This window comes from Takifugu rubripes, chromosome 1 (genome assembly GCF_901000725.2).
Source record: "Takifugu rubripes chromosome 1, fTakRub1.2, whole genome shotgun sequence".
Taxonomy (NCBI): Eukaryota; Metazoa; Chordata; class Actinopteri; order Tetraodontiformes; family Tetraodontidae; genus Takifugu; species Takifugu rubripes.
The window spans coordinates 21,411,940-21,436,377 of NC_042285.1; the positions used below are offsets into that span (position 1 = coordinate 21,411,940).

General features: G+C 41.8%; 1 protein-coding gene across 11 annotated transcripts; it reads left to right on the forward strand.

The window, feature by feature from the left end:
• Positions 1-3,798: 3,798 nt before the first annotated feature.
• On the forward strand, positions 3,799-24,182 carry ikzf2 (IKAROS family zinc finger 2). Of its 11 annotated transcripts, XM_029842420.1 has the most exons (9): positions 3,799-4,029; positions 4,182-4,203; positions 9,811-9,857; positions 13,608-13,709; positions 15,699-15,879; positions 16,452-16,619; positions 18,958-19,098; positions 19,333-19,458; positions 20,051-24,182. In XM_029842420.1, the coding sequence occupies exons 3-9, from the start codon at positions 9,843-9,845 to the stop codon at positions 20,848-20,850; spliced, it is 1,533 nt and encodes a 510-aa protein (XP_029698280.1). In that variant the 5' UTR covers positions 3,799-4,029; positions 4,182-4,203; positions 9,811-9,842; the 3' UTR covers positions 20,851-24,182. The 11 variants fall into 11 exon arrangements, with proteins under 11 accessions (XP_029698280.1, XP_029698261.1, XP_029698296.1 ...); XM_029842401.1 differs by lacking the exon at positions 3,799-4,029 and having other exon boundaries at positions 4,156-4,203; positions 15,682-15,879; XM_029842414.1 differs by lacking the exons at positions 3,799-4,029; positions 4,182-4,203 and adding an exon at positions 4,337-7,840.
• The last annotated feature ends 256 nt before the right edge of the window (positions 24,183-24,438 follow it).

Below are 24,438 nucleotides of genomic sequence, written 5' to 3' on the forward strand. Positions count from 1 at the left end.
ATAAGGGTCGCGTTCCAGCGGTTGAGAATCGCTGGCTGAGAGGGTTGCTATGATGCCAGTTAAGGCCATCTACCAATCGGATTTCCACAGCGCAGTCACATGTAATTAACAGTAAAACATATAACCCAATGAACTGAGGTGCAGACCTATAGCTGCTCTCAACCGAGTGGAAGTCCTGCCATTAAAGTGGAACATCAGTCTGGATACAGTTAGCAGACTCTCCTATGTTTGGCTATTAGTGATCATCAGATGGTCTTGTTGCTAGGAGTCGGTGCTTTAAGGTCACATTACATAGGAACTATAAATGGTTACAAATGAGAGATATTTTGCTCTACCCTGCCAATGATAATGATAATACTCTGGAATATCAAGTCTTCCTGGCTAATTTTCTAGTTTACAAAATTCACTGAACTCATTAAGCCCACTCTGGAATGGTCTGAGGTCGCCTCGCCATGTCTGAACTGTGACCAATGAGATTTATAATGCCAGTGTAATGACACTGCTCATCCTGGACCCTCAGGCTACCGTGGCCTTCTGCGTGACACTTTTTTTAAAGCTCTTCAATTGTATTTTCCTTCATTGTGATTCAAATCCAATAACATTTGTAGCTGTAGATGGACCGAGAGGAAATCTCTTTTCACGGCGATTACCTACGGTTTCTGTGTTTGCAGTGGAACAAAGATCCGCCGCACTAAAACCCAGCGCTTAGACGCTCTTTGTCCTCATCCAGGCTGTGCCGTACTTAGTCATAAACCACTGAAGATGTTTGTCTGAGGACTCTGGAGGACGGCGATTGCAGCCAATCGCTCTGGAGAAAGTTAACAGAAGCACAGCAGATCTATCTGAGATGAAGTAAATGAGCTGCTCCAGCTGACAAACAGCCGATGGGCTCATTCTTCACGGGCTCTCTGACAAACAAATAATCACTGCGAGGGTTGTCATGTCAGAAAGTGGACAGCCCATCATTTTCATCCTCTTGACCTTGGCAATAATGAACCTGGTATCTTTGTTTTTGTTGTGTAGTGGTGTCCGGGCCTCTATGGCATTGGGGTTACAACCTCCTTCAAAATAGTAAGGGGAAGGCTGCGTGCTTTATGAGTAAAGGCCTTTCTTGAGATGGTGAAGCAGTTCCTCCACAAGGTCAAGCTTGATTGAACCGCTTGTCTCCACGTTTGTATTCAGGAGCTCAGAGTGGACGCCGCCAGCGCGAAGGCTGAGGCTGGTGCCAGTGCAGACGGATGTTCTCTATGACTGTTTTTAAAGGGGCTGCGTTGCCTCGGTTCCTGTTCTGTAATTTCACAGCTCAGGCTCTCTTGACATGGTGAGAATAAATTAAACAGTCTATTGAGTTTACTTTGTCTGCATCAAACTTTTAAAAGGGCGGCACTCAGGAAAAGAAGAAATTTGAAAAAGCACTGTGAGAGGGACCCGAGCACCATAGGAGGGGCTTGGGAATGTGCAGAAGCTCCACTTACAGGAGCAGCACTAAACCAAACAAAAGCTTCTTCAGGCTTGAAAGAACCTTCATGATCAACCTTATTAGATTGACAGAGACATGGAAACAAGAATATTGAGGCATTGCTGTTTAAATAAAAGACCAAAACATGCCAAAAGAAACATAAAAATCATAAATGCAGTTCCAATAACGTGAGATTAAATTAGGTGCAGTATGTAGCAGCTGTTGGCCGCTCTGTTGTGGGTAATTTACGTATAAAACCTGCACGCCAGCCTGGGGTTTCGAGTACACGCTCAGTAAAAGCTCTGGGAGGTGTTTCCTGTTGTGGGGTTGCCATGTTATCAGCAAGAAATGTCAGTCATCCGGGCAGGTGTTGCTCCTGGGACCGAGATCAGAGAGGATCATGTGTGGGTACAAACTGCCCCTAACCTGAACACCTCTGCTCTTCTGTGCAAACATTTCCAACCACTGAATGTACACAGTTACAACACAGCCAATCAGGTATTTAATCCCCTCTTAGAACTGCAGCAGCTCTGACTGAAGCCTTTCAGCACTTGGATGCTCGTCATTCCACCTTTAGTTACCCTAAATCCTTTAAAATATGCATTTCCTGGTTGTACACGTCCATTCATCACTCTATATGCATGTGTCCTTGGGCATGATTTTTTTTTTTTTATCTGACGTGATCATGATGTAATGGTGAATTCATTTGGACCATTGAAAGTCCGTTCTGCTCTGTGTTTGTTGGAAAGTTGTCAACAATAACATCCTGCCAATGTGCCAAAATGTTGACGTTGTAATAAAGATGCACGAGGAATGAACACTGAAGTTCTTGGTGCAGAGAGAAGAAAAACGAAAAGCAAGATGTTTACGTGTGTTTGTAGCCAAGAAGCTGCATGATATCGTACAGTTCTGGCACAAATCCCTCAGAAACTCCGTGGCTTTCAGAATTCAGCCATGTATGGATGGATGGATGGATGGATGGATGGATGGATGGAGGGACGTAAGGATGCAGATAAGGTGAGCTGTTATATCAAGCTGCCATGTCAACATGGTCTCTCACTGCATTTAATAAAGGCTAAAAACTGCCACTACAGCATTACTAGTTTAATGTCCATTTACTGGTGAGGGACCAGTGAGAGCTGCACCAGCCAGTTGCACCAGTCTGGAGCAGCAGATGTGACACAGGAGGCCTATTGGTGTGGATCCACATTTACCTTTTACAAAAACTCTGCCTTCCTTTAAAAAGCTGCACGCCGCCTCATCAGAACGATGTGCACGGAGCAGGCCGGGAGATTATAGCAATCATAAGAGATCCAGAAACGGAGAAACGGGCCTGCTTCAGAGAGTCTGCAGAGCGGTCAGCATTGATCAGCAGCAACATCGCTGCCGGCTTCTTTAAACACCAGATGAAGATGTGTGTGTGTGTGTGTGTGTGTGTGTGTGTGTGTGTGTGTGTGTGTGTGTGTGTGTGTGTGTGTGTGTGTGTGTGTGCGTGCGTGTGTGTGTGGGCAGCATCACGACCCGTCTCCCACCATTAACATCTTCATTGTTCTTCTATTAGCGCATGTAAATGCTCGCTTTGATGCGAACACGCTGCTTTCCTGTCTCCACCTAAACGAGGAGCTTTGGACCATCATCTTCATAAAGCTGATTCTGATTTTGAGGCAGACGCCCTGAACCACGAACGTCCCTTTTCTTTTCCTGCTGTTTGTGTGTCCGTTGCATGCAAGTTGTTTCTGCCATCACCAGTAAGTGACTTGAGCCCGGTGAGATGCTGCTGAGGGGTTGACGGAGCACCAGTGCCCTCTGCCTGCCTCCTGCAGGACTCACCATTGTTTGGCTTTTCTCTTCTCTTTTGTTGTTGTTGTTGGGTTTTTTGCTCATTTTGCGCTTATTTTTTAAAATCCATTCTTGTTATTTGCCTTGATGTTTTGTCTGTAATCTTTCAACATTAGTTCTCTCTTGTACACGCACACACAAAGAGAGAGAGAAAGAGAGAGAGAGGTTGCAATTGCATGAGGGGAGTTATGTAATATTTACTAATGCATAAATATGTGAAATCGGGATGTGTGTGTGTGTGTGTGTGTGTGTGTGTGTGTGTGTGTGTGTGTGTGTGGACCGCCGGGGTCAAATGCAGATTTAATGCACATGAAATAGTCATGAAACCGTTTGAGTGCAGCGTTGGCAGCAGCTGGGAGAGCGCACGGAGCTGGCGACAGATCTGTCACAATAGGTGAACTGTGTAACATTTCAGTTCGGCTCTTTTGTCTTTCCTTGGAACCTCAGAAAGTTTCTGCGGTCTCAGCCACACACGCCTGCTGATGGCTGTTTCTGTGCGAGTGGCTTATGAAGAGCACCTGCAGCTGCTTCCACTGGAGACTCTGGGGCTCTTATTCAGTCTTAACAAATCTAAACATGCTAATTTCTATTTTAAATGTAGTAGAGTAGAGACGATAGATTGAATAATAATACTGATTGTAATACTAACAACAACAACAACAATAATAATTTGTACCGTTTATTGTTTAAAGGAAATTAAGTCACTACAGTAAGCAGGCAAACAAAAACTGGTGGGTGTATGAAATATTTGTTTTAGGGGCAGAGGGTCCTGAAACATACCTGTTAGAAACAATTTTACTGAAACTTTAGAGCAGCACAAGTGCTTATGTCTTTGTCTACTTCTCAACCTGAGGCTATTCCGGTGATCATGTCCACCCAGCAGAGAAAATGAGCTGCGCTTTCAGGTCTGTGGTGTTTCATTTACTTGCATTGAGAAAGACTTTTAATTAGATCTGATTGAGTTTCAGCCCCTGGTTGATGCAATTAAAGCCAGAAGTTGCTTTTGAAAAGGACAAAAACAAATGCTCCATAATTATCTTTCTGAAACTAACTTTGAATAGGGAATTTGTTGTATTAATTAATATGCTTTCCATATGCATTTTTTTCTTTAAAAGCATAAATAAAGAGTAAATCTTGCCACTTTCTACAGCTGGAAGAACTCTAACGTGCATCAGCCACTCGATGCATCTGCTAAAGTAAATTTTGGGTTGTGAAACATTGATACACGTTAATAACAGTATGTGACTAACAGGTGTTCCAGGCATGGAGGGTTTATAGACCAGCCTAAAGAATGTGAACACGTCATTTTAAGACCAAGTCTGACTGTGCACACGTGTAAGTGAGTACTTACAGTTCAGATAAGGGATATTCTGGGATGACTGGAGAATCCTTCATCACAACAGGATCATGCTGGCTTCAGTAACACGCAGGGTGGAAAAACAAACAAATATAAAATAAATATAGGAATATATGTTATCATAAATAATAAAGCTACAATAAAGCAGCTAAAAAGGCACCATTTATGGAATCTCCTCCTTTTATGTTTAAAATGATCGAAAGACACCAGAGGGAGCCATCCAGCCACTTTCGATCAGCCCACGATGCACTTTGCTTCAGGTTGCACGCAGGACAGAGAGACTTGGCTTGTTAGGCTAAACTGGTGGATCTTTTTTTTAGCAGCCAAATGCAGATTTGCTCTTTAATATCTTCCAGCACGTGTTTCTTTGAGATGATCTGAGACATAATTAGCTGAGCTCATTCTCAGCAGAAGGCTGGTGTCAAATTCTTGTTACAACTGCTAATAATGACTTTGTGCCACTTCTACTTCTGCTTTTGCTTTTATCAATACAACCCCCACAGTGATGTTGAGGGACTGTATTTATAGCACTTTCTCAGTCTTCTGTGACCACTCACGTTCTCAATGTCACATCCAAAATACCTGTTCACGCTCACATTCACATACTAGGGCACCGATGAATTTACAGGGAAAGAATTACACAGAGGACACAACTTCAGGAGGAGAGCTGGCGTTCAGTAGCTTGCTCAAGGACACATCAAGGACACAGGGATCAATAGATGACATTAATACTGTTGTGTCTATCTCCTCTTCTGTCCTCAAGTTGTAGGGTTGGGTTTTTTTTGAGTTTTTTTTCGATCGGGCTGAGGGTTTCTGCAAAGATAGAGACAGTCTCGCTTGTAACTGATGCAACATCGATAAAGAAATTCACCCATTTACTTGCTTATTTTTTAAACCTCATGTCTTTGAAATTCTTTGAAATTTCTTGTTCCTTTCACCTCCTGGAACTCCTTGGCTTTTGTGAAGCTCATACTCCACAAAAACAAGCACTTTTCCACCTCCATCATACACAATCTTAGTGTCAAAAAAGTAGTTTTTCACTCCAATATGACTTTTGAGTTTGCACTATTTGCACCGGTCATAGCCTGTTGGGCTTCTAGATGGAGTTATTGTGCTGCTTTTCACCTCAATGGAACAATTCTGCTTGGTACCGAACAGCACGCTTTTGGATGGTTTCCACCACTGAACATGTAACAAAAGTGGCGACCCCGGCTACATTAGCAGAGAGAAATGACGACAGCCTGACACACGTTGCCTCAATAGGGAAGAATAGATCGTAGAAAAACGTTTTCCTGGATCACCTGTGCTGCTGTATTCACCAAAAGTAGAGAAACAATGTTAAATTCTCTCTTTATGGCTGTCCTGACTGTCTGAAGACATTATGGGACTGAGCGACACCTAGTGGATATTAAGTGAACTGCATATTAAGTGAACCGCAACATCTAATTCACCTGTGGGCTGTTGATGGTCAATATGATGGAAGGATATGGGGAAAAAAGGACAGGAGTGATCTGTTATGTTGTGATTATTTCCATTATTGTGATGATGAAAGTGCAGATAAATGTGCACCAAACCAAAACAAAGTGAAGCAAAACAAATACAAGTTTGGGCAAAGAGAGCACAGCGAATGCAATATGCTGAACTAAGGTCTGTGGTGTTTTTCTTCTTTATTCGCCTGCATCAGAAAACTGTATTCGATACATTAGGAAGGGCATTAATGGGATGTTGGAAGCTGGGTGGAGATAAATGTGTTAAAAAGAAGGCTCTTGCAGCTCAGGCACCCCAGGCCTTCCAGTAATGTCCATGCTTTCATTCACATCACAGCCCTTCCCAGTAAATTCCCTCTACTGTTACTGGGTTCTCAAAGTGGGAAATCGCTGGTGCCAAGTTCCCGGAAAATCAATTTTGGCTCCCGTTCAGACACGGCACTTTCCTGGGAAAATACTGAAGCACTGCTGGGAAAGACTGCATGCGTGAATGGGGCTGAGGAGTAAATAATAATTCTTGTCCTTCTTTGATTGGTGAAAGCAGTAAAAGATGAGTGAGCTGAGACTCTTTCTGATTTCTTCTGCTGCATACCACCTTCAATTTTGCCTTGACTTTGAATATTTAGTCCCCTTAAGAGCTTTACAAGAGCAATTCAAAACCACACGGATACATTCACAGAGAGGCCAGATGGACGGAGAGAAGGTAGAAAAGGTTTTAGCTAAATATACAGGTTTGGGGATCGAGGCAATAATATTTGGCACCAATAACACAATGGATGCATTAATTCTTTAAAACATTGATTATGGGATACTTTTCTTTTTCATGCAAAACATTGACAAGAGGAGTTTCATAAGTAAATCTGAATGCTGTTAAAGACGTGGCTGTAAAGTCTAAAGCTGATGACACATGGTAAATGTTTTCCTGCTGCATACACAACCACAAAGAAGCCACGATCAAATAAATAGATCAGATATAAAGAATGATACATGTCAGAGTTCATCTGTCGTTATTTTGAAGACTATCTATCTATCTATCTATCTATCTATCTATCTATCTATCTATCTATCTATCTATCTAGACTGAACATGTTAGAAGGTGCGAGTGAAGCGCAGGCCAGAACTGGTGTAATTACACACAATGGCCACTAGGGAACAGGCATCTTACTTTTTATCAATCAAATTAAACCATAAACAACAATCCTCAGAGGTTTTTGCATTGTTTAAAAATCGGGGTTCCTGTAGCCTTTACAATACGGTTATCCATTATTGGCATTACACTGAGGCATTTCCCCAACAAAACGCCAAATAACTCCGTAAACGCAACACGTTGCCAGCATCTGATGAAACCAAACGTCAGTATTCCCTGCAGCGGAGCTTTTGTTTCAGCGGGGACGTATCTTGGCAGCACCGTGGGGACCCAGAGGCCCGGGTGTAACTTAATCAATCGGCGTGCAGAGAGACAGACAGGGTCTGCACGCTCCGACCGCTGTCTGTGCGGCAGCGCAGCTTCCCAGAATAGCATCGCGTCTGCAGGGCGACATGGAGGAGGAAGTCAGTGGTGGACTCAACAACTGTTGCTCTCGCTGCTGCCTTCGCTGCGTGGCGCATGTTGGGCTGAAATGATGCTTATTCCCAGCCGAAGAGTTCACCCGGATTCCATGTGCAAGTTCACGGGGAATAAACTCCTGCGTCTGTAAGGTAAACGAAGCGGCGGTGAGAGAATGGTGAAGCGCATGAATCGATTTCCTGTACGAGGCCGACCGGGTGCTCTCTTTGACGCCTTTAATGTGCACATCGAATAATAAAGCGAAGGGTGTAGTTGAAACAGAGCCTCTCTAGAGCTACCGGAGGCGCACGTCTGCGGCAGGGGCGGACAAGGAGCGCTGGCCGAACAGCCAGACGGACGCGGTGATCGGATAACCTGTTGAGCTGCAGCTGTCAGGCAGCTCCAAGGCAACGCGGCCGGCCGAAAAAAAAAAAAAATTCTCCAGCGGGAGCCAGAGCCTCAGTGTAACCAACCGGGCTCCATGGTGGTGTAGCTGATGGTGAGAATGGATGGCTGTCTGCAGGTGACTACACCACACCATCCTCACCGCGTCATGCAGCTGCGACATGGAGTTGTTTGGGGGTTTGTTTTTGTTTGCGCCTTTAACTTGTGTTACAAAAACCTAAGGGATTAGGTGGTGGAATAAGATAATGGTATTATTAGTGATGTCTTAAGTGTGTTAAACGAGACCTTAATGAAGCGCTTTCCCGCGCACTTTTCTCATTATTTCTTGACATTATTCCCGCAGTAGTTATAATGGAGAGCGGACGTGAGCGTCTGCCCCTCCGACCTTGAGTTGCGTCTCCATTGTGGACTTTCAACGTTGCCGACACATGGGTTCCCGCTGTCTATTCTGTTGCAAACAGTCTGGCTGCTCCCTGGTTAATTCCTTAGGAACCGGTGGATCCAGTTTGATCCATCCCTCTCTTTCTTTCTGTAACCAACTTGTTTTCTTTCTCCCCCCACCCGTAGCTCCTGTTGTAAAACAGATAAGATAGTCTTTTTGCGAGGGCGCTGATGAAAGTTTGAATTGTGGAGCTCGATTTGAGGGTGTCGGTGCCGCGGGCGGAGTGGGAAAGTTCGGTGGGAGACGCGGAAAAGTGGGTTTTACGCACCGTCGGTCAGCTGTAACTACGTAAATGCTCTCCTCCCTTATTTTCTTGCCATTGAAATGTTCGGAACATGTTGATCAACCTCAAACGCGTCGAGGAGATAACTTTTAGAGATAACTTGTTTTAATTAAGAAGAGGAGACATCCGTCCGTACTTGACTGTAATTGCCACCTAATGTTGCAGAGGGGAGACGCTTTCAGGTAATTTAGAGTCGGAATTGATCTGTTCTTTCTCCTATTTTCGATTTAAAGTGTGTTTAATGTACTCTGCTAGAATCTGAAATAATGATTCCACCTGTGAGGGGGATAATTGACATTTTTAAACTCTATTAGAACTTCTGTTCTCATTAACGTTTTGGATTCAAACTTTACTAAGTTGATTAACATTGTATGATGATTATTAACGACGTATTAAGACATCAAGATAATTAATTACATTTCTGAATCTAATTTACAGTGACCTGAAAAATCTTTTTACCTTCTTAAAGAATGCGTTGAAATCAGAATATGTCTAAGATGAGTGATAAAAACACGAATGAGGTGGAAATATTAGCCTTGTTAACTTTTTCTGTCTTTTTAATAATTCTTATTTTATTTGTAGTTTTATTTTTTGTTATTATGTTTTGTCTCAGCTAAATCAAATACATTGCAATGAAATTGATTGATCAAACAACTTTCTCGAAATAAAAGTTGCTTTTCCCCCTATTATTTTAAATGGAAATAATTCCCCTCTCTCAACAGTCACTCTAATCAATTTGGCCTTAATAAAAGTTGGATCATTTCGGTGCTGACGCATGTTAGCTATGCTAATTTCCTGATAAACCTCAGTATGAAACAAATGTGGGTGCTCACAGCATCTTTTTGCTTGGAAACAACAGACAGCGAACTTTAAGTTCTATGATGGAAGACGTGTGTTATAAAAATGTGATTAAGTTAAATGTTCCCATTTTGAGGAATCTGTCATGCTCCACTGGAATCACAGTAAAAAAAAATAAACCTTGTTCCCCACAGATCTCCCAAAGCAACTGAAATGGAGGCTCCCAATGTCTTCTGTAACAGTAAGTCCCAGCATTATTTACTTATTATGATGACGGTTTTAAACAAATATTGATTCATTTCTTTTTTTTTTTAAATAATCACATTTTGTGATCAGAACAACATAAACATTTCAAGGGATTCTCCCCATTGCAACCCTTTTCCTGTTCACCCCTTAAAGAAAGAAAAAAAGATGCACGGAGCGATTAGCAACATCCTGTTGAATGCAAGAGATACTGGATATGCACTTTGTGGTGAAGTATTGCTCTTTTCTGGTTGACGTTGGGCAGGTCTCTTGAATATCTTCCCTGCCCGCCTTGTTTTCTGTTCTCATATGCAGCTCTGTAAAGAGGTAGAACATTTCTGGTGACATCAGCGGGTTTTTTAGGTCTCCAACAGGCTTCTGAGCTTATAGGAACACTTGGCAGGCGGAGTTGGGGTGGCGTTGGAAGAAGACATGGAGGATCATTCACTCGTGTGATGACTGTGGGTCACTTCCTCAAGTGACAGTTTTGCAAATTAGGAGTCTGTTTCCATGTGGTTAACAAACACATTAGTGGAATTCACAGCTTTACATCCCTTATTCATTACATTACTGCTTAAATATAGGGTCGGAAAGCATGGAGAGGTTGTCATTTCACAATAAAAAACAATACTTGGAATAATTTAATTTTTGAGCTTTCAGTCTTTTTTCAAATTTAATATTAAGTTCTAACAGTTGAATAGTCTATTACATACACTGTACACACTACAGCGTATAACATGCACATAACTTACTGTACATATCGTGTACATACAGTGGTGGACAAAAGGATTACACTTGGCCCTTTTAGTTGAATTGGAGAGTCTCCTAACTATTGGGGGACTGAAGAAATCTGATGAAACACTGAAACTGATGGAGTGACCCTCTTAAAGTACGGACCTTATCCCTATCTAGCAAATTCAGGCAAACCGGAAAACAAACTGGACAGATTGCTTTTAGATTCAAAGGAAGGCCTTTGGCTGGAGTGGCAGAAGTCATGAGAGATCATTAGTGTTGAAGTTCTAAGGAAAATATACTGACACTGAGAGATGAGCTTCTGTAGCTGCAGCAAAAGCTGGACAAACCAAGTATTCAGGTTAAAGGTGGAAAAAAAGAGCAGCTCTGGCTTGTTTGATGTTTGTTGTACTCAGAGCAACAATCTGCAGATTTCAACAACATAAAGAATATGGTGGGCCTAACTCCTAACGTTCGTTCAAACTTTGTTTAGTTCCCTCAAATCTCTGTTCGCTCAGATGGGAAAGTTTCACAGTGATTGTTCAGAGAAACTTGCAAATCTGCTTGACACTAATCTGATTCACATTACTCTTCCATTCCCATCAAGTTTCAGTGTCACCAGTATCAGAAACAGTCATTTTTACCAGTGTCCTGTTCGGTCGATAAACTGAGGCGAACACACAGGATCACATTTCCCAAGGTCATAAATGGCCTTTTTATAATGGAAAAGGAACTTTGTGACTTCAAGTCATAAATTATTGGCTGTACTGTAGACTCTGGAGTTCTAGATCAAACCTGCTTACAAAAACATTAGTTAATATTATAGTTCACCGCAAAGGTGCGTTAAAAAGCACGAACATACTGTATGCAACAAGGTATCCATCTTGTTTGCTGGATAAGCATGTGTGTGTGTGGCAGGAATCTACTTCTTAAGGAAGGTTCAGGGTTTGACAGGAAAAACCAGCTCCCATACAGTCTGCATCCAGTCAGCGTGAAAGGAGGGCCCCATAACTCCGGAAAAGAATCTTATTCAGTTCTTGAAGCAACCATAGGTGCTGACTTTGCCAGCGCACTCATTTCATGCGGCGTAGTCATTTCTGCTCCGGCGAGTGGACACACCATACAGAAACTTGAACTGGGTCTAATTTTAATTTGTTTTCATCTCACACTGTTCCTGAAACCAGCCGCTTGTGCTGTACTCTGAAGAGGCTGCGAAAGGAGCTGTTGCGTGAACTCCTCAGATTTCTCAGATAATGACTCTTCTCAGAAGCTTCTTCTTTTATGAAATCCACCTTCGTTGTGCCAACATTCACATGTACACATTTGTTCTTTTCCACTTGCCACGTCAGCCAATCCAAGAGCAGTTTTAGCGTCTTTAGCTGTGACAGTTTTTGACATCAGGTGTCGTTCTCGGCAAAGGCGGGACTGACGGCTAACTTTCAGTTTGCACAATTTGCACACATGTCCCGGGATTGATCTGCCGCGCAGATCTCATTATTTGCAACAGTCATGGAAAACCCTTCTTGACAAATCTGGGCCAGGGCTGTCTCCAGGACAGCACTCGCCAAGGGATACCTGGGGTTGGTCACCTGAGATTTCCTCCAACCCCAACTGGTGCAACCTGAGCCCAGGCCCAGGGATTGTGTCATGGACAGAGTCTCCCAGCACGTCTTGTCTGGTTACTTGCCGCCACAATGGAACAATAGCACCGGAGAGTCTGTCGCGGCGAGAGGAGATCTGACACTGATTTGGTTTTCATGTGTGAGGGATGGCGGCAGACAAATTGTTCTGAGGCGGCACAGCTTTTTGATTTCGCATTGGTTTTCAAAATGGTCCCATTTTGCTGCAGTTGCCAACCGACGTATTCTTGAGGGCAACCTTTTTGCTGGTGGTGAGAGAGGCCTCACTGTGGTTCCTAAGGGATCTGACACCTATAGGTCAGCAGGGGTGTGTACCTGTTGCCAACGTATTGTTCTGGTGCCCTGACGGGTTCGGGGTGTAAGGGGATAAGGCACCGGTTTGCTCTCCCTCTGAGTGGACACAGGGCTATCCATGGCCTGGACTCTGTCAAGACTGTTAAGAGTATGCAACATGATCCGCATTCGCTGGACCTTCAGATCCCACGGATGCACAAGGACACTTTAGATGGTTGTCTTCTTCCATCTTCATGATGACCTTGTAGTGAAGGGTAAAAGGAAAGTTTCCATGTTAATGTTTTGTTCCCAGTTTCCAGACTAAGTTTCCATGTTAATGTTTTCCTTCCTTACGGTTGCAATGTTCGCCTTCGTGCTTATAGGCCTGATTGTGATGATAACCAAGAGGTCTTTGTCTGTTCATGGCCTGAAAGTGGGGGTTTCCAAGAAGTGGGAATGGTTAAAGGATATTGTCTGTTTAAAAAAAACATGGGAACGTACACCTAACCTCTAATAAGAATACTAAAAAGTACATAATGGTGGAAAACGGGGAAAAATGGCTAAATAGAAGGAGGAGCCCGGGGAGGAGTCAACCCAGGCTCCAAATTGTATAAAAGCTGGAGATTTCTTGCTAGATTCCAGACTTAGCCCGAGCTACTTCTCATGCATGGTGAATTGTGAATCGACAATATACCATCATTGGACCGTAAACCAGCTGACCTTGACTCATTATTCGACTTCGTTGTGGCAACTCTGCTTCAAACCATTGGCACTGGCATAGGCATTCTGACTTAGGAAAAGTGTAAGTTCATTAAGTAATCAGACAGAGAGGAAAAGCCACAACAACCTCCATAATGGCCATTCAGCTTAGGCCTATAGGACAGGTGAGAGGGGTTGTGCTAATCACCCCCCCCTTGACAACTGTATATTTGTAAACTGTTAACTATTATGTTATGTATATCCCCTCTCATCAAAATTTTTAATTAATGCTAGTCTGTTTAGCGAGAGTGAGTGAGACACTATGTCTCTTCAAACCTCATCATAGTTGTTGTGTATTTAAATTAAGTACAATGAAGATTGTCTTGTTTCTGTTCATCTCCCAGGTAACGGCCAGTGCTCTCCTGGTGATGAGAACTCGAGAATGTTGGCAGACCTGTCAGCAGCTAATGGACAGACAGTTCCTCAGGGTCCTAATTCCCCTAGTGGTGAGTTGTACAGAGGCGCTGGAGATGGAAGACTGAAGAGGGTGTGCACGGCAGCATCATCTGTTGCACAAAATAATGCTATGTTAAAAATAGAGAAACAATGTAGTTGGCTTTGAAGGAGGTCGGGTGAAGGAAAACACTGACAAGCCCTTGAGAATAATAAAAAAATATGCCTGAAATATGAGGGGAGTGACTGACCATTATGCATCTATGAAACGTGAATTCTGGATTTTTTTAAATCACAAAATCATGCTTTTAAATATGAGGCTAGTGTCCATTCTTACAGTTCATCACGCGAACAAGTTCACTAATAAACACAGCCACTCTGTGCCAAATGACATGTTTTGCCATGCGTTATCACACCATATATTATTGCGCTTGTTACCAATGTGACTCTTCCCCAGAAGTGTTGTCTGATACTTCAGATTAGAAGAAGCAATGTCATTGTGATGCAGCAAAGTCTTTTCTTTTTCTTTTTTATACAAAAAGGGGAAAACCAAGTGAGGCACCCAAGTTAGCAAATGGGATCTTTGTTTCCCACAAGTTCAAAGCTACTGTAGGAGGAGGTGGGCAGAACCACGATTTATACGCGGAGACACTTTAACGGTTAAAAGCTCATGTCAGGGTGAAAGCTACCTTATAAAAGACAGGTGAGATCCCCTCATTTGTTCAGCAGTTTTATTGTCACTGCCGCGGAGGGAGCGAAAATACACCCTTTGTGTGAGTTGACAATTTCAGGAGGGCGAACGACAGAAGGTCTTTGTGCATCTGTAGTTTATGGAAGAGGTACACCCAAACATGGTGCCTTGACCTGAACTATGTCAGAACTGCGTCAGCATCGTTGGCTTTATCAAAGGCTAACTGCTCTGTGCTTTCAACCCTGCTACAGTAGAGAGACAGATGTAAAGATGTAAGGAGCCAAACAGCAAGGATGTTCAGGTCTGCTCCGTGTTGCCAGGATACTGGCAACAATTGCAATGTGGGTATTAGGATGAGGGTTCTATCTGTTTAAGAAATGGTGGCATTGGAAACCTACCGAATCTGTACAAAGAGCACTCCCGTTTTGTAACCAGATTTTGCCCACATTAGGAGCGTTACCTTAATGTACTTTACTAGCTGCTAAGAGTTAAATGGATGCAGTTTCCAAACCTGAGGGGACAGTTGATGGATGCACTCATATAGGAGGCTTTAGCAAACCAACAGTACCTACTCACACCATGATTACTGTTGCAGTATAGCCCTGAAATGGATCATTCTGGTTTGCAAGTTTTATCAAATTTTGGTCTGGTTCCATATACTGTATATATAGTCTCAAAGAAACCAGGTTGGCTCCCTTTAAAGATCTCAGATGACATATCTATACTTTGCATTCTTTCATTTTAAATAATTGCATAGGTGTTTAATTATTTCCAATTAACATTAAGGTTTGTCATTAAAGCAGCCTGGCCATTTCAGTGACATTTTTTTGTATCCTCACTTTTCAGATATAGACATGAGATATAGCATATTTTCGTTTGCGTGTGCAATGGTCCGTCCTTAATTCTAAAACAGGTATTACTAACTAGCGGTTGAAAGGAGGTTAGAGACAGAGAATAGTTTCCAAACTTGCCACAACCACCCACACAATTAAACAGTCTTTTTGTTGCATTGACACTCCTTTATCTCTCCAGGTACAACTCACAACCAGATCAGTCTCTCTCTCTCTCGCTCTCCTTCTCTTTGTGTCAGTCCATCCCTACTAGAATTCCCTTCCAGACACTCATTAAAAGATTTTTCTGCGACTTTTTCAGAGCAGGCGGCATTCTTTGCCTTTTTAAGATAATGCATAGTTCTTAAAAGAATTAATCCCAAAGCTAATCCAGATAACATGAACTTTGAAACATGTTTCTGAAATAAATGGGGTTAAATATTTTTTTTAGAATCCAAAAAAAAGCATCCAGGTGCAATTAGAAATGCTGTTTTTGTTTAACAGAATTGAAAATTAAACAGGAGGAGGACACGGTGGAGCAGCCCGATAACAGAAGTCCAGCAGTGGAAGAAATGGGCCAAACTGGAGAGAAGGAAGCGGCGCTGGAGGACTCCATGAGCAGCAGCCCCAGGGATGTTCACGACAGATTATCAGGACCAAATGTGGCAGCGGACGCGGGAAATCGACAATCAAATGGTATCGGTAAGTATGACTATGTCAATATGCGAATATTTTGAACTGCTTAAGAGTGAATCAGAAAACAGGGTGTGTGGTTTACACTCTGTTCTTAGACTTGGAATTACTATCAGGAAAAAAAAAATCCCTGGAATCCCCCACAACCTGTTCTAGTTGACACCATGACTGCCGGTTGTCACAGCAGCAGGATCATATATTTTCCAACAAACCCCAGATAAAAGAGCTTCCATTAGAAGAGACAACAGGAAAAATCTGAGCAAAAATCTGGAGTGCACAAAAAAGCTCTCAGGGGTGTCATTATGTAAAATAGCATTTAACTCTCCTGCTCAGGGAAGAGACATGAAATTCAAGCTCCAGCTTACAGTATTTTATTGTTTTACAACTCACATATGACACAAGCACAAATGTTGTACCCAAGCAGGTATTTCTATTTATAGACTTGAAATATTGTGAAGAGACAGCAAGCCTCGTTTGTCCAATGTTTATCATTCAAAAGATGTGGAAAAAATAGCTCTCCGAGTGCTTCTTACTCACATCCTTGAGGAGAATAGACAATGTTTGATGACATCATCTAATAGGTGACAGGCCATTCCAGTGCAACCAGTGTGGCGTCTCGTTCACCCAGAAGGGAAACCTGCTGCGACACATCAAGCTGCACACAGGCGAAAAACCCTTCAAATGCCCCTTCTGCAGCTACGCCTGCCGCCGCCGAGATGCTCTCACTGGTCATTTGCGCACTCATGCCGGTATGACTCCTCCTCACACTCTTTTCTTTTCTTTCTTTCTTTCTTTCTTTCTTTCTTTCTTTCTTTCTTTCTTTCTTTCACTCATTTTCTCAGAACAGGCCTCTTTCCTCTTCTCTGATGTAGTAAAAGCTGAACCAGCGATGAACACTGTTGAAGAATGCTTCCAAACCTGTCCAGTCTGAGTGTTTGTACTGTATTAATCATCTCAGTCTGCTACGGCACCAGCTTCTCTTGCCATGAGTGTGTGACAGCACAGCAGTGTCCACCATAATCTTCATTTCCTACCAAAATTCATTCACAGTCATATCGTACAAATGTTCCCTCAAGGTTGCTTGAAAATTTGATTACCATGCTACTTACCTATGCATACATAGCCAATAGCAGCTCCAAAATAATATGAAAGCTGCAATTTTCACATTTTGCTTTTTGGAGGCTTTTAACTATCTCTTAAAAGTCTCCAGACATATGCCTTCTTCTGAAGCTTTGTGTGAATAATGGAGGAGCTGGCAGAAATACTGTAGCCATAGTAGCCGCACAGGGACTCTGTAACTCTCTGTCTCATATTGTTCCGTGGACGTAATGGTGCTTTTTCTTTTTTCGTGTGAGAGCTATAGACGGCGCTTTGAGTGCTTTGCGGTCAGGAACCAAGGACATGCTTTTCCTGAGTTGCTTGACTTGCTCAGGAGTCTGTTGAGAAACTCAGAAGAGAGGTGGTTGTGTTTCTTAGCTCTAACCCCCCTTTTTTCAGGCTACCACTGAGGGTACCCCTTGTGATGGGGTTCACTCAGACTCCAGACTCGGAATCCACTGACATAGAGCACTTTTTGGTGTTGGTAATCTTTAACCTCCTTCCAAACTACTCACCAGTGTGTTTCATTTTTGTAGCCCTGACAGCACTGTGCTGTGGCCAGACAAGGAAAAAAAGGTGTAACCTAAAGAGGAAAATAATGCACTTAATAAGAGGCGAGGTGGGAGGGGGATGTATGTCAAGAAGGATGAATGCTGTTAAAATCAGTCAAGTGAGTGCAGAGTCATGATTTACATGAGTAAAAATAGCAACAAGCTAAATGTGACTTCTTCAAGTCCATCTGAGAGTTGCGCAAAACTGTAGTGCAGCGTGGGTGGCAATAAAAATGTGATGGAGTAATGAGGTCCGTGTTGCGTGAGCCAAAAAAGGAGGAGGGAGTGATCAAAGATTGGATATTGCAGACTCCACGATTTTCACTTTCACAGGAGAAAATCGCCAAAGAAAATGATTACCATGCTGCCGTTTTATTTCGAGGTTACACTGAGACTGAATATTGCTTACACAGCTGCCCACACAGAACTCATACTGAAACCTTTTGTTATTAGCCATCTCTTCAGTGCCTCCTTGCTCAAAGCTATGATAATATGATAATCAACCCAAGGTTGGAGTTCAGCCAGTACATTCATAAAAAAAATACCATATGATTCACATAATAAAAACAGCCATGTCATTCTGCAACATGTGGGTTGTCATAATGTTTAATCGTAATACCTTCCACTATCGGGCCTGTGGCTCTTACTATGCCATCTTGCCTATGCTGATGTGTTGATCACGTGGGTTTGCTTGTGTAGCCTCCGATCTTTAAATGACTCATTCAGTTGTTTTTTGAGAATACTCTAGCACAGGACACAGACACATGTCTGTCTCCCTGTCTGCCTGTGTAGGATTTTGAACCTTTATTGAGCATCTTGTGATTTAAGTTTGACACATTTCCCCTTTGAGTGTAAAAAGGCAGAGATTCCACAAGGGTTAGACGTTTCTCTGCATTTACAAACTGACATATTTTAAGGGATTGTAGAAAACTGTCTGAGAATCTGAAGAGCCAGGCATCGATGTTTGGTGCAAAGCTGGCTGATGTCCTGACCTATATATAAAGGACATGTGTTCATCTTTCCACTCGTCTGGGTAGGAAGTTTTTAGAATTTTTTTTTCTAAAATTGCACAATGAATCATGCTACACCTCCATAGTGCTTGAACTTAGGATTTAGTCTCCTACGGCCACCATGGGATGCTTGATCGGTTCCACGTTTTACTCAAACGTAAAGTTGCACTCCCACTGTTGTGGGAAAGACCAAGTGTTGTGAAACGTATGAATTTGTGATGCAACCTACCTCGGCCTCCACATTTCCTTTTCTGTCTGGTAACTGTTGCGTGGTATTCTCACATTACTAGTGGAGTGTCCATGATCTCAGAAGGTGGTTTGTTTGTACAGTTCTACAGGTTAGTCGGTTTTTACTGCACCACCTGTTTTGTCGCACTAGTGCCCACTCTCTGGTTCACGTTCTCTTCTTTCACGGTCTTCACTTCTAGTGGGAAAACCGCACAAGTGCAACTATTGCGGACGGAGTTACAAACAGCGCACATCTCTGGAGGAGCACAAAGAGCGCTGCCATAACTACCTGCAGGGAATCTGCAGTCTGGATCCGACCATCAATGCTGGTCCTTACGCTGGTAAAGACCTTACAAATTTTATCTGTTGTTCATTTTCACTTGAATTTCCAGGACTGGATTTCTCCTGAAATGTGGACTGCAAAAACAAATTAAACGAACAAACAAATTAATAAGTAAACCGATAACTTGTTCTGCAGAAATTACTCACATAATACGTTTAAAAATGAGGTATGTGTTATTCTTTATCACATCCCACTGAAAGTGAAACATCCAAACATTTATCTTGAACTTAAGGTGAGGTTGCCACAGAGCCAAGGCCCATGGCGGAGTCCAATAGCCTGACCACGTTCAATCGGCCGCCTGTTATTGAAAGGCTGAATGTGGGCAAGAGGAAAAGCACCCCACCCCAGAAATTCATGGGTGGGTATTTCAGACAAATTCTAATGACTTTCTTGCAGCATTTTAGAGTTGCTCTGTGTAATTATCTGCAACCTTCTATTACATTTTTCCATGTTTCACTTATTTGAGTCTTTTGTTTATGTAACCACTGATATAGTTTCCCCATCCTTTTCACATGCTAGTATTCTACTGTATATCATAATGTAGCACAGCACTACTTAAGAGTAGAGTTTTATTCTTACTTAGCACTTAGCAGCAACAGTTTGACTGAAAGGCAAGGAAATGTTTTTCACTCTGTGGTTTGATACACCTGTGACTTTGCCATCGGTCTTGTCGAGAGCAAACAGCTCACCGCATCCCTGTTAAGCAGGAGTTAAACAAAGCACTGGTAGATGGATGGGGTTTTCCACCACATTAGACATCTACACACAAAAACATCAAGTGCAAAGAATTTGAAAAACAAGGGTTGAAGTGCAAATTTTGCCTGCTTCTGTAAAGAGTAATCACGCTTACCTCAGTGCATCTTTATAAATGTATAGTTTGCAAAGCTGTGTTTGTAAAGTCAGCTCATGTTCGTGCCAAAGTTCTCCAAACATTTTCTTTTTTGGTACAGGTGAGAAGATGTTACGTTACAGCTACCCTGAGCTAGCCTATGGAATGGGACTCAAGTATGAGAAGCAATCTGAAATGTTGCCTGCCCACATGGACCAGGCCATCAACAATGCCACCATCCCATATGTGTTGTCAGAAACCCTGCGGCCCATGCTTCACCACCCAGGTCCTCCCATCTCTATTGCTGAGATGTCCTCCATGGTTAACCCGCTCTTCCACCATGTGCTACCACTTGGCCAACGCGCAGAGCGTCCACGAAGTGGTGGTACGCTCCCCCCTCAGCCCCATGATGTCCACAGCCAACCTACCACAAATGGTCCAGCTGGTTTGACAAGGCTAATCAAACTGCCTCCAAAAGGACAAGAAGACTCACCTAGCAACAGCGGACTTGATTCTGACTCAGCTCGTAGCAGCCCTCACGAGAGACAGACCTACCAAGGGACCAATCTGCCTTCAGGCCTCAGGTCTCGAGCCAGCCCAGCCATAGCCTGTGTAGAAGAAAGGGTTCTTGAGTCGTCTCCCCAGAGTGGCACAGGAGGTGGAAATGGGTTAATACGAGCAGCTACGGAAAGGTCGACAAACCAGGAAGGGGTTAGAGTGTTTGGTCAAGAGGGCCAGGAGTTACGGGCGTTCCAATGCGAACACTGCCAAGTGCTTTTTCTGGATCATGTCATGTACACCATCCACATGGGTTGTCATGGATACAGGGATCCAATGGAATGCAACATTTGCGGTCACCACAGCAAAGACCGCTACGAGTTTTCCTCTCACATCGTGCGTGGTGAACATACCTTCCATTGAGGGGACAGATGGATGGGCCAAGAAGGGAAGCAATAGTTCGACATCCACCCTCATTCCTGAAACCTCCTGGCTTGAAAGCACAGTTGTAGTGTAGCACAATCATAGACTCGTTTTATGCTACTTGTGACTCCCGACAGTCAAATGAGCATATGAAGGTATGGGCCAAAGACACCTTTTCTACCTTGAATAAAAGTTATTGTGGCGGAAGGGAGGTAAGAATTTTTTTCCTCAGAATTTCCATGAATCAAACAGAGCAGCTGTCAGATGACTGTGACTCATTTTTTTTTTCCTTTTTTTAAGTCTTTTATTTATCTTTTTAAAGGCTTTTTTGCTTGCCCTGTCATTACTTCATTGTAAAGAATATCTTGAGTCTTTTGTGATAAAATAATCGATTCTGTCAGATGCAGATGCACTGGAAACATATTTTTTTCATTTAAGCAGAAATAATGGTACAATTCAAGTCATCTCTTAGAAAGATAAATGGTCATCCTTAGCTGTGTGATTTAACCTTTTAAATACATCTTGTGTACGAAGAAACTTTGGAGACCATAATTACAATCTAAAAAATCTAAAACCTATAAAGTACAAGATATAATAGAAAAAGCAAACTAATGTGACACAAAAAATTGGTTAGTAATATTTGTATTATTCTGAGTTTACTTGCATTTCAAATAATTCTCTGGTATGAAGTTGGTAAATTTAAGGCTAATGCTACCCGCCCCTTAACAGGGTACATGTTGGCCAACAGCAGAAACTACCTCTGACAAATACATGTAGGATTCAGTTAATGTGATATCTACAATGGACTTGAACTGCTAATTTAATCAATGCTACAACTTTTCTGACTATCTTTGCCATAGCAGACTTGCTGGCTTTGCTAGCCACTGAAGTGAGTGGGTGTCGCATGTAAACTCAATATATATAGACCAAGTATAGAGTTGCGTTTGACTTACAAGGGATACTTATCAGCAAGGCAAGTGTGATAGAATCCAAGTTGTGTTGTTGAGTCATTATTTTAATTCTGAAATAATAGGATGATATAATGGTTGATGGTTACGAAAAGCTTTTTTATTTATGGTTTGTATTAATCACCCTCTTCAGTTTTTAGTGATTATAAGTCAAAATTACAATGAATGAACATCAGGGATGCATTTGAAAGGTACGTTTCTACTTTATGGAAGACATATTGCGTGTTCATTTAATAGATGTGCAACTGTGGCTGGAAGTTCAGGGAAGAGAGTTACCTTTTAGAAGCTAGGAGTGTTTTTTTAACCAAGCCGGCTGCATTTTACCATAACATGCTGTTTATGGCCTTATTTTCAAGTCAGAAATATAAAGATGTGTTGTTTTTTCCCCTCATGCTACAAAAGAAGTAAAGGTCATTTTTCTTTCCTGGTTTTCTATTTTTCACCATCATCGCTGAAGTCATCAGTGTCATTGTCACCAGTAGAAACATGCCTCACATACACAATTTGGATTAATAGGTGGCTGCAAGAAACAAGAGTATAAACTGCAGAAATTTGTTTTAGCTCCATCTTTCAGAATTGTACCTTGTGAAGAAACATTTTCAGTTGCAGCCAAGACTTGTTAATGAAATGGAACAATGGTTCTAGCAGAACAAATTTAAAAGTGGGTGTAGTTTTGGCTTGGCTTTAGTTCAAGGCCATCTCTTTTGACAATCTTTGTCTATTAAGCACAGTTATTTTACTATGATTTTGTTGCCCCGGCTTTGCATAAGGTCAAATGCTTGTGGGTCATGCGTTGTCTTAGATGCACTTTGAAAACATCACTCATTCGCAGGCAACATCACTGGCCTCCAAATTGGAAAATGTCAATGCTTTAGTTTGCATTATAATGGCAGACATCAGACGTCATACAGCAACCTGATGGAAAGACTATTGTTCACTTCTTGCTTATTTCGTCATATCTTACTCAGCAACCACCAGACTAATATGCCACTTAACCACTGTTGACGTTGACTATTGCAGTTCTGTTCAGTTTCATGGCTATCTGCTAACTAATCAGATTTTCATGTTTTTGAATTTGTTCGGCATCATGAAATGTCATTTAATGCCACAAGTTAGCAAGAGAGGCTCTCATGAGTCAGGTACGGCACTGATATAATTAACTGTTGTCTCCTTCCGTGAAAGCTCGATGTGAAGTTAGCGTCTGCTTTGGTTTTTATATCTGTCTGTCCTTTACTGAAGTTCTGTTTGAGTGCATCCACAGAGGACTTTTGTTTACCTGCACAATGAATAACAAGCAAACTTAATGCCATAGTTAATTTTGTACACAGTACATCTCACAAAGACAGGAAGGATGTTCCTTTCTATGTAGAACTTTTTCTAATGTGTCCACAAAAAGTCATGTCTAAATATCTCCCAACGGTTTCCAGAATTAAAACTATATCAACAGAATGTTAAAATAGCATATTTAGTTTTAAAACGTGCCAATACTGTGTTGTGGGAACTCAGTTGTTACAGGTTTAATCACTTGTTACTTTGCTTGAATTCAAGATGATTCTGAAGGATCGGGTCAAGGATTTACTAATCTTTTTTACCGGTTCTTAGCAAACGGCAGCTTCTCTATTGACTCCCCGCTTCATCTGCGTGACTGGTGTCCATCTTACATCGAACCTTTCCTCTGAAGCATCAGAACTGGAAACTGTTTACAACTATCAGCTGTGATAGCTATTAGGAGATTGTTTTTGTATATACTGGTAATCGTCTAAAGCCTTACCTGATATCGCCAGGGTCCTCTTAAAGAAACAGAGACTTTTAAAGGCCGCACTATCACACGGAAGCTCAGCAGTCAGGATTATTTTTCCTTCATTATCTTAAATATATATATAAAAAACAAATCTCCAGGCTGACAATGTGTTTGCTAAAGCTTTGTAAGAGCTTTTGTTGTTGTCGTTGTTGCAGTAAGAAATAACTATTTAAATGAAGTAGCCATATGAACAGGTAAAAAAAAAAGAATGTCTTTACAGGCCTCCTCGTTGTCGAGGACTACTTGAAAAATCACAAATGGCTATTGGAGATTGCGGGAGGCTTTTTTGTACATTTTTGAAAATGGTGTGCTAAATGTCTATTTTTCTGCTGATATGTTATTGCAAATAGTTTTGTGAACTTTTGTGTGACTTTATTGTTTAAAATGTTTACTGGGTTGATTGACCATTTAACATAATAATATATGAAAGTTGTATATTTTGGCACTAAATATTATTGAAATTATCCTGAAGTGTGTTACTCTGACACTGATATCTTATGATATGAGGGCTCTCAGGTATTTGCTTTTTGGTTGCATATCACATATATATATATATATATATATATATATATATATATATATATATATATATATATATAAGGATGCACTAGTGCATTAGTAAGTAATTGAAATTCTTGAATTTGTCATTGATGTGTTAACAAATGAGTTTGTCTTTTAAATTGGTAACATCACATGAAAGTGCACTGAAAAAAAATGCAATGTATATTTTGTAAGGCAAGGGTTTCTCTCCATTAAAGAAATTATTTTACTGCTTTGGTTGCATTGTAATTTTTTTTCTTTATTCAAAACTGCAAATAA

Coding starts and splice junctions, on each gene's coding strand:
- ikzf2 (XM_011610876.2), top strand. CDS start 8,975: ATGTTGCAGAGGGGAGACGCTTTCAG. Junction 9,001..9,810: donor CAGAGGGGAGACGCTTTCAG/GTAATTTAGAGT, acceptor TGTTCCCCACAG/ATCTCCCAAAGCAACTGAAA. Junction 19,099..19,332: donor CAATGCTGGTCCTTACGCTG/GTAAAGACCTTA, acceptor CTTGAACTTAAG/GTGAGGTTGCCACAGAGCCA.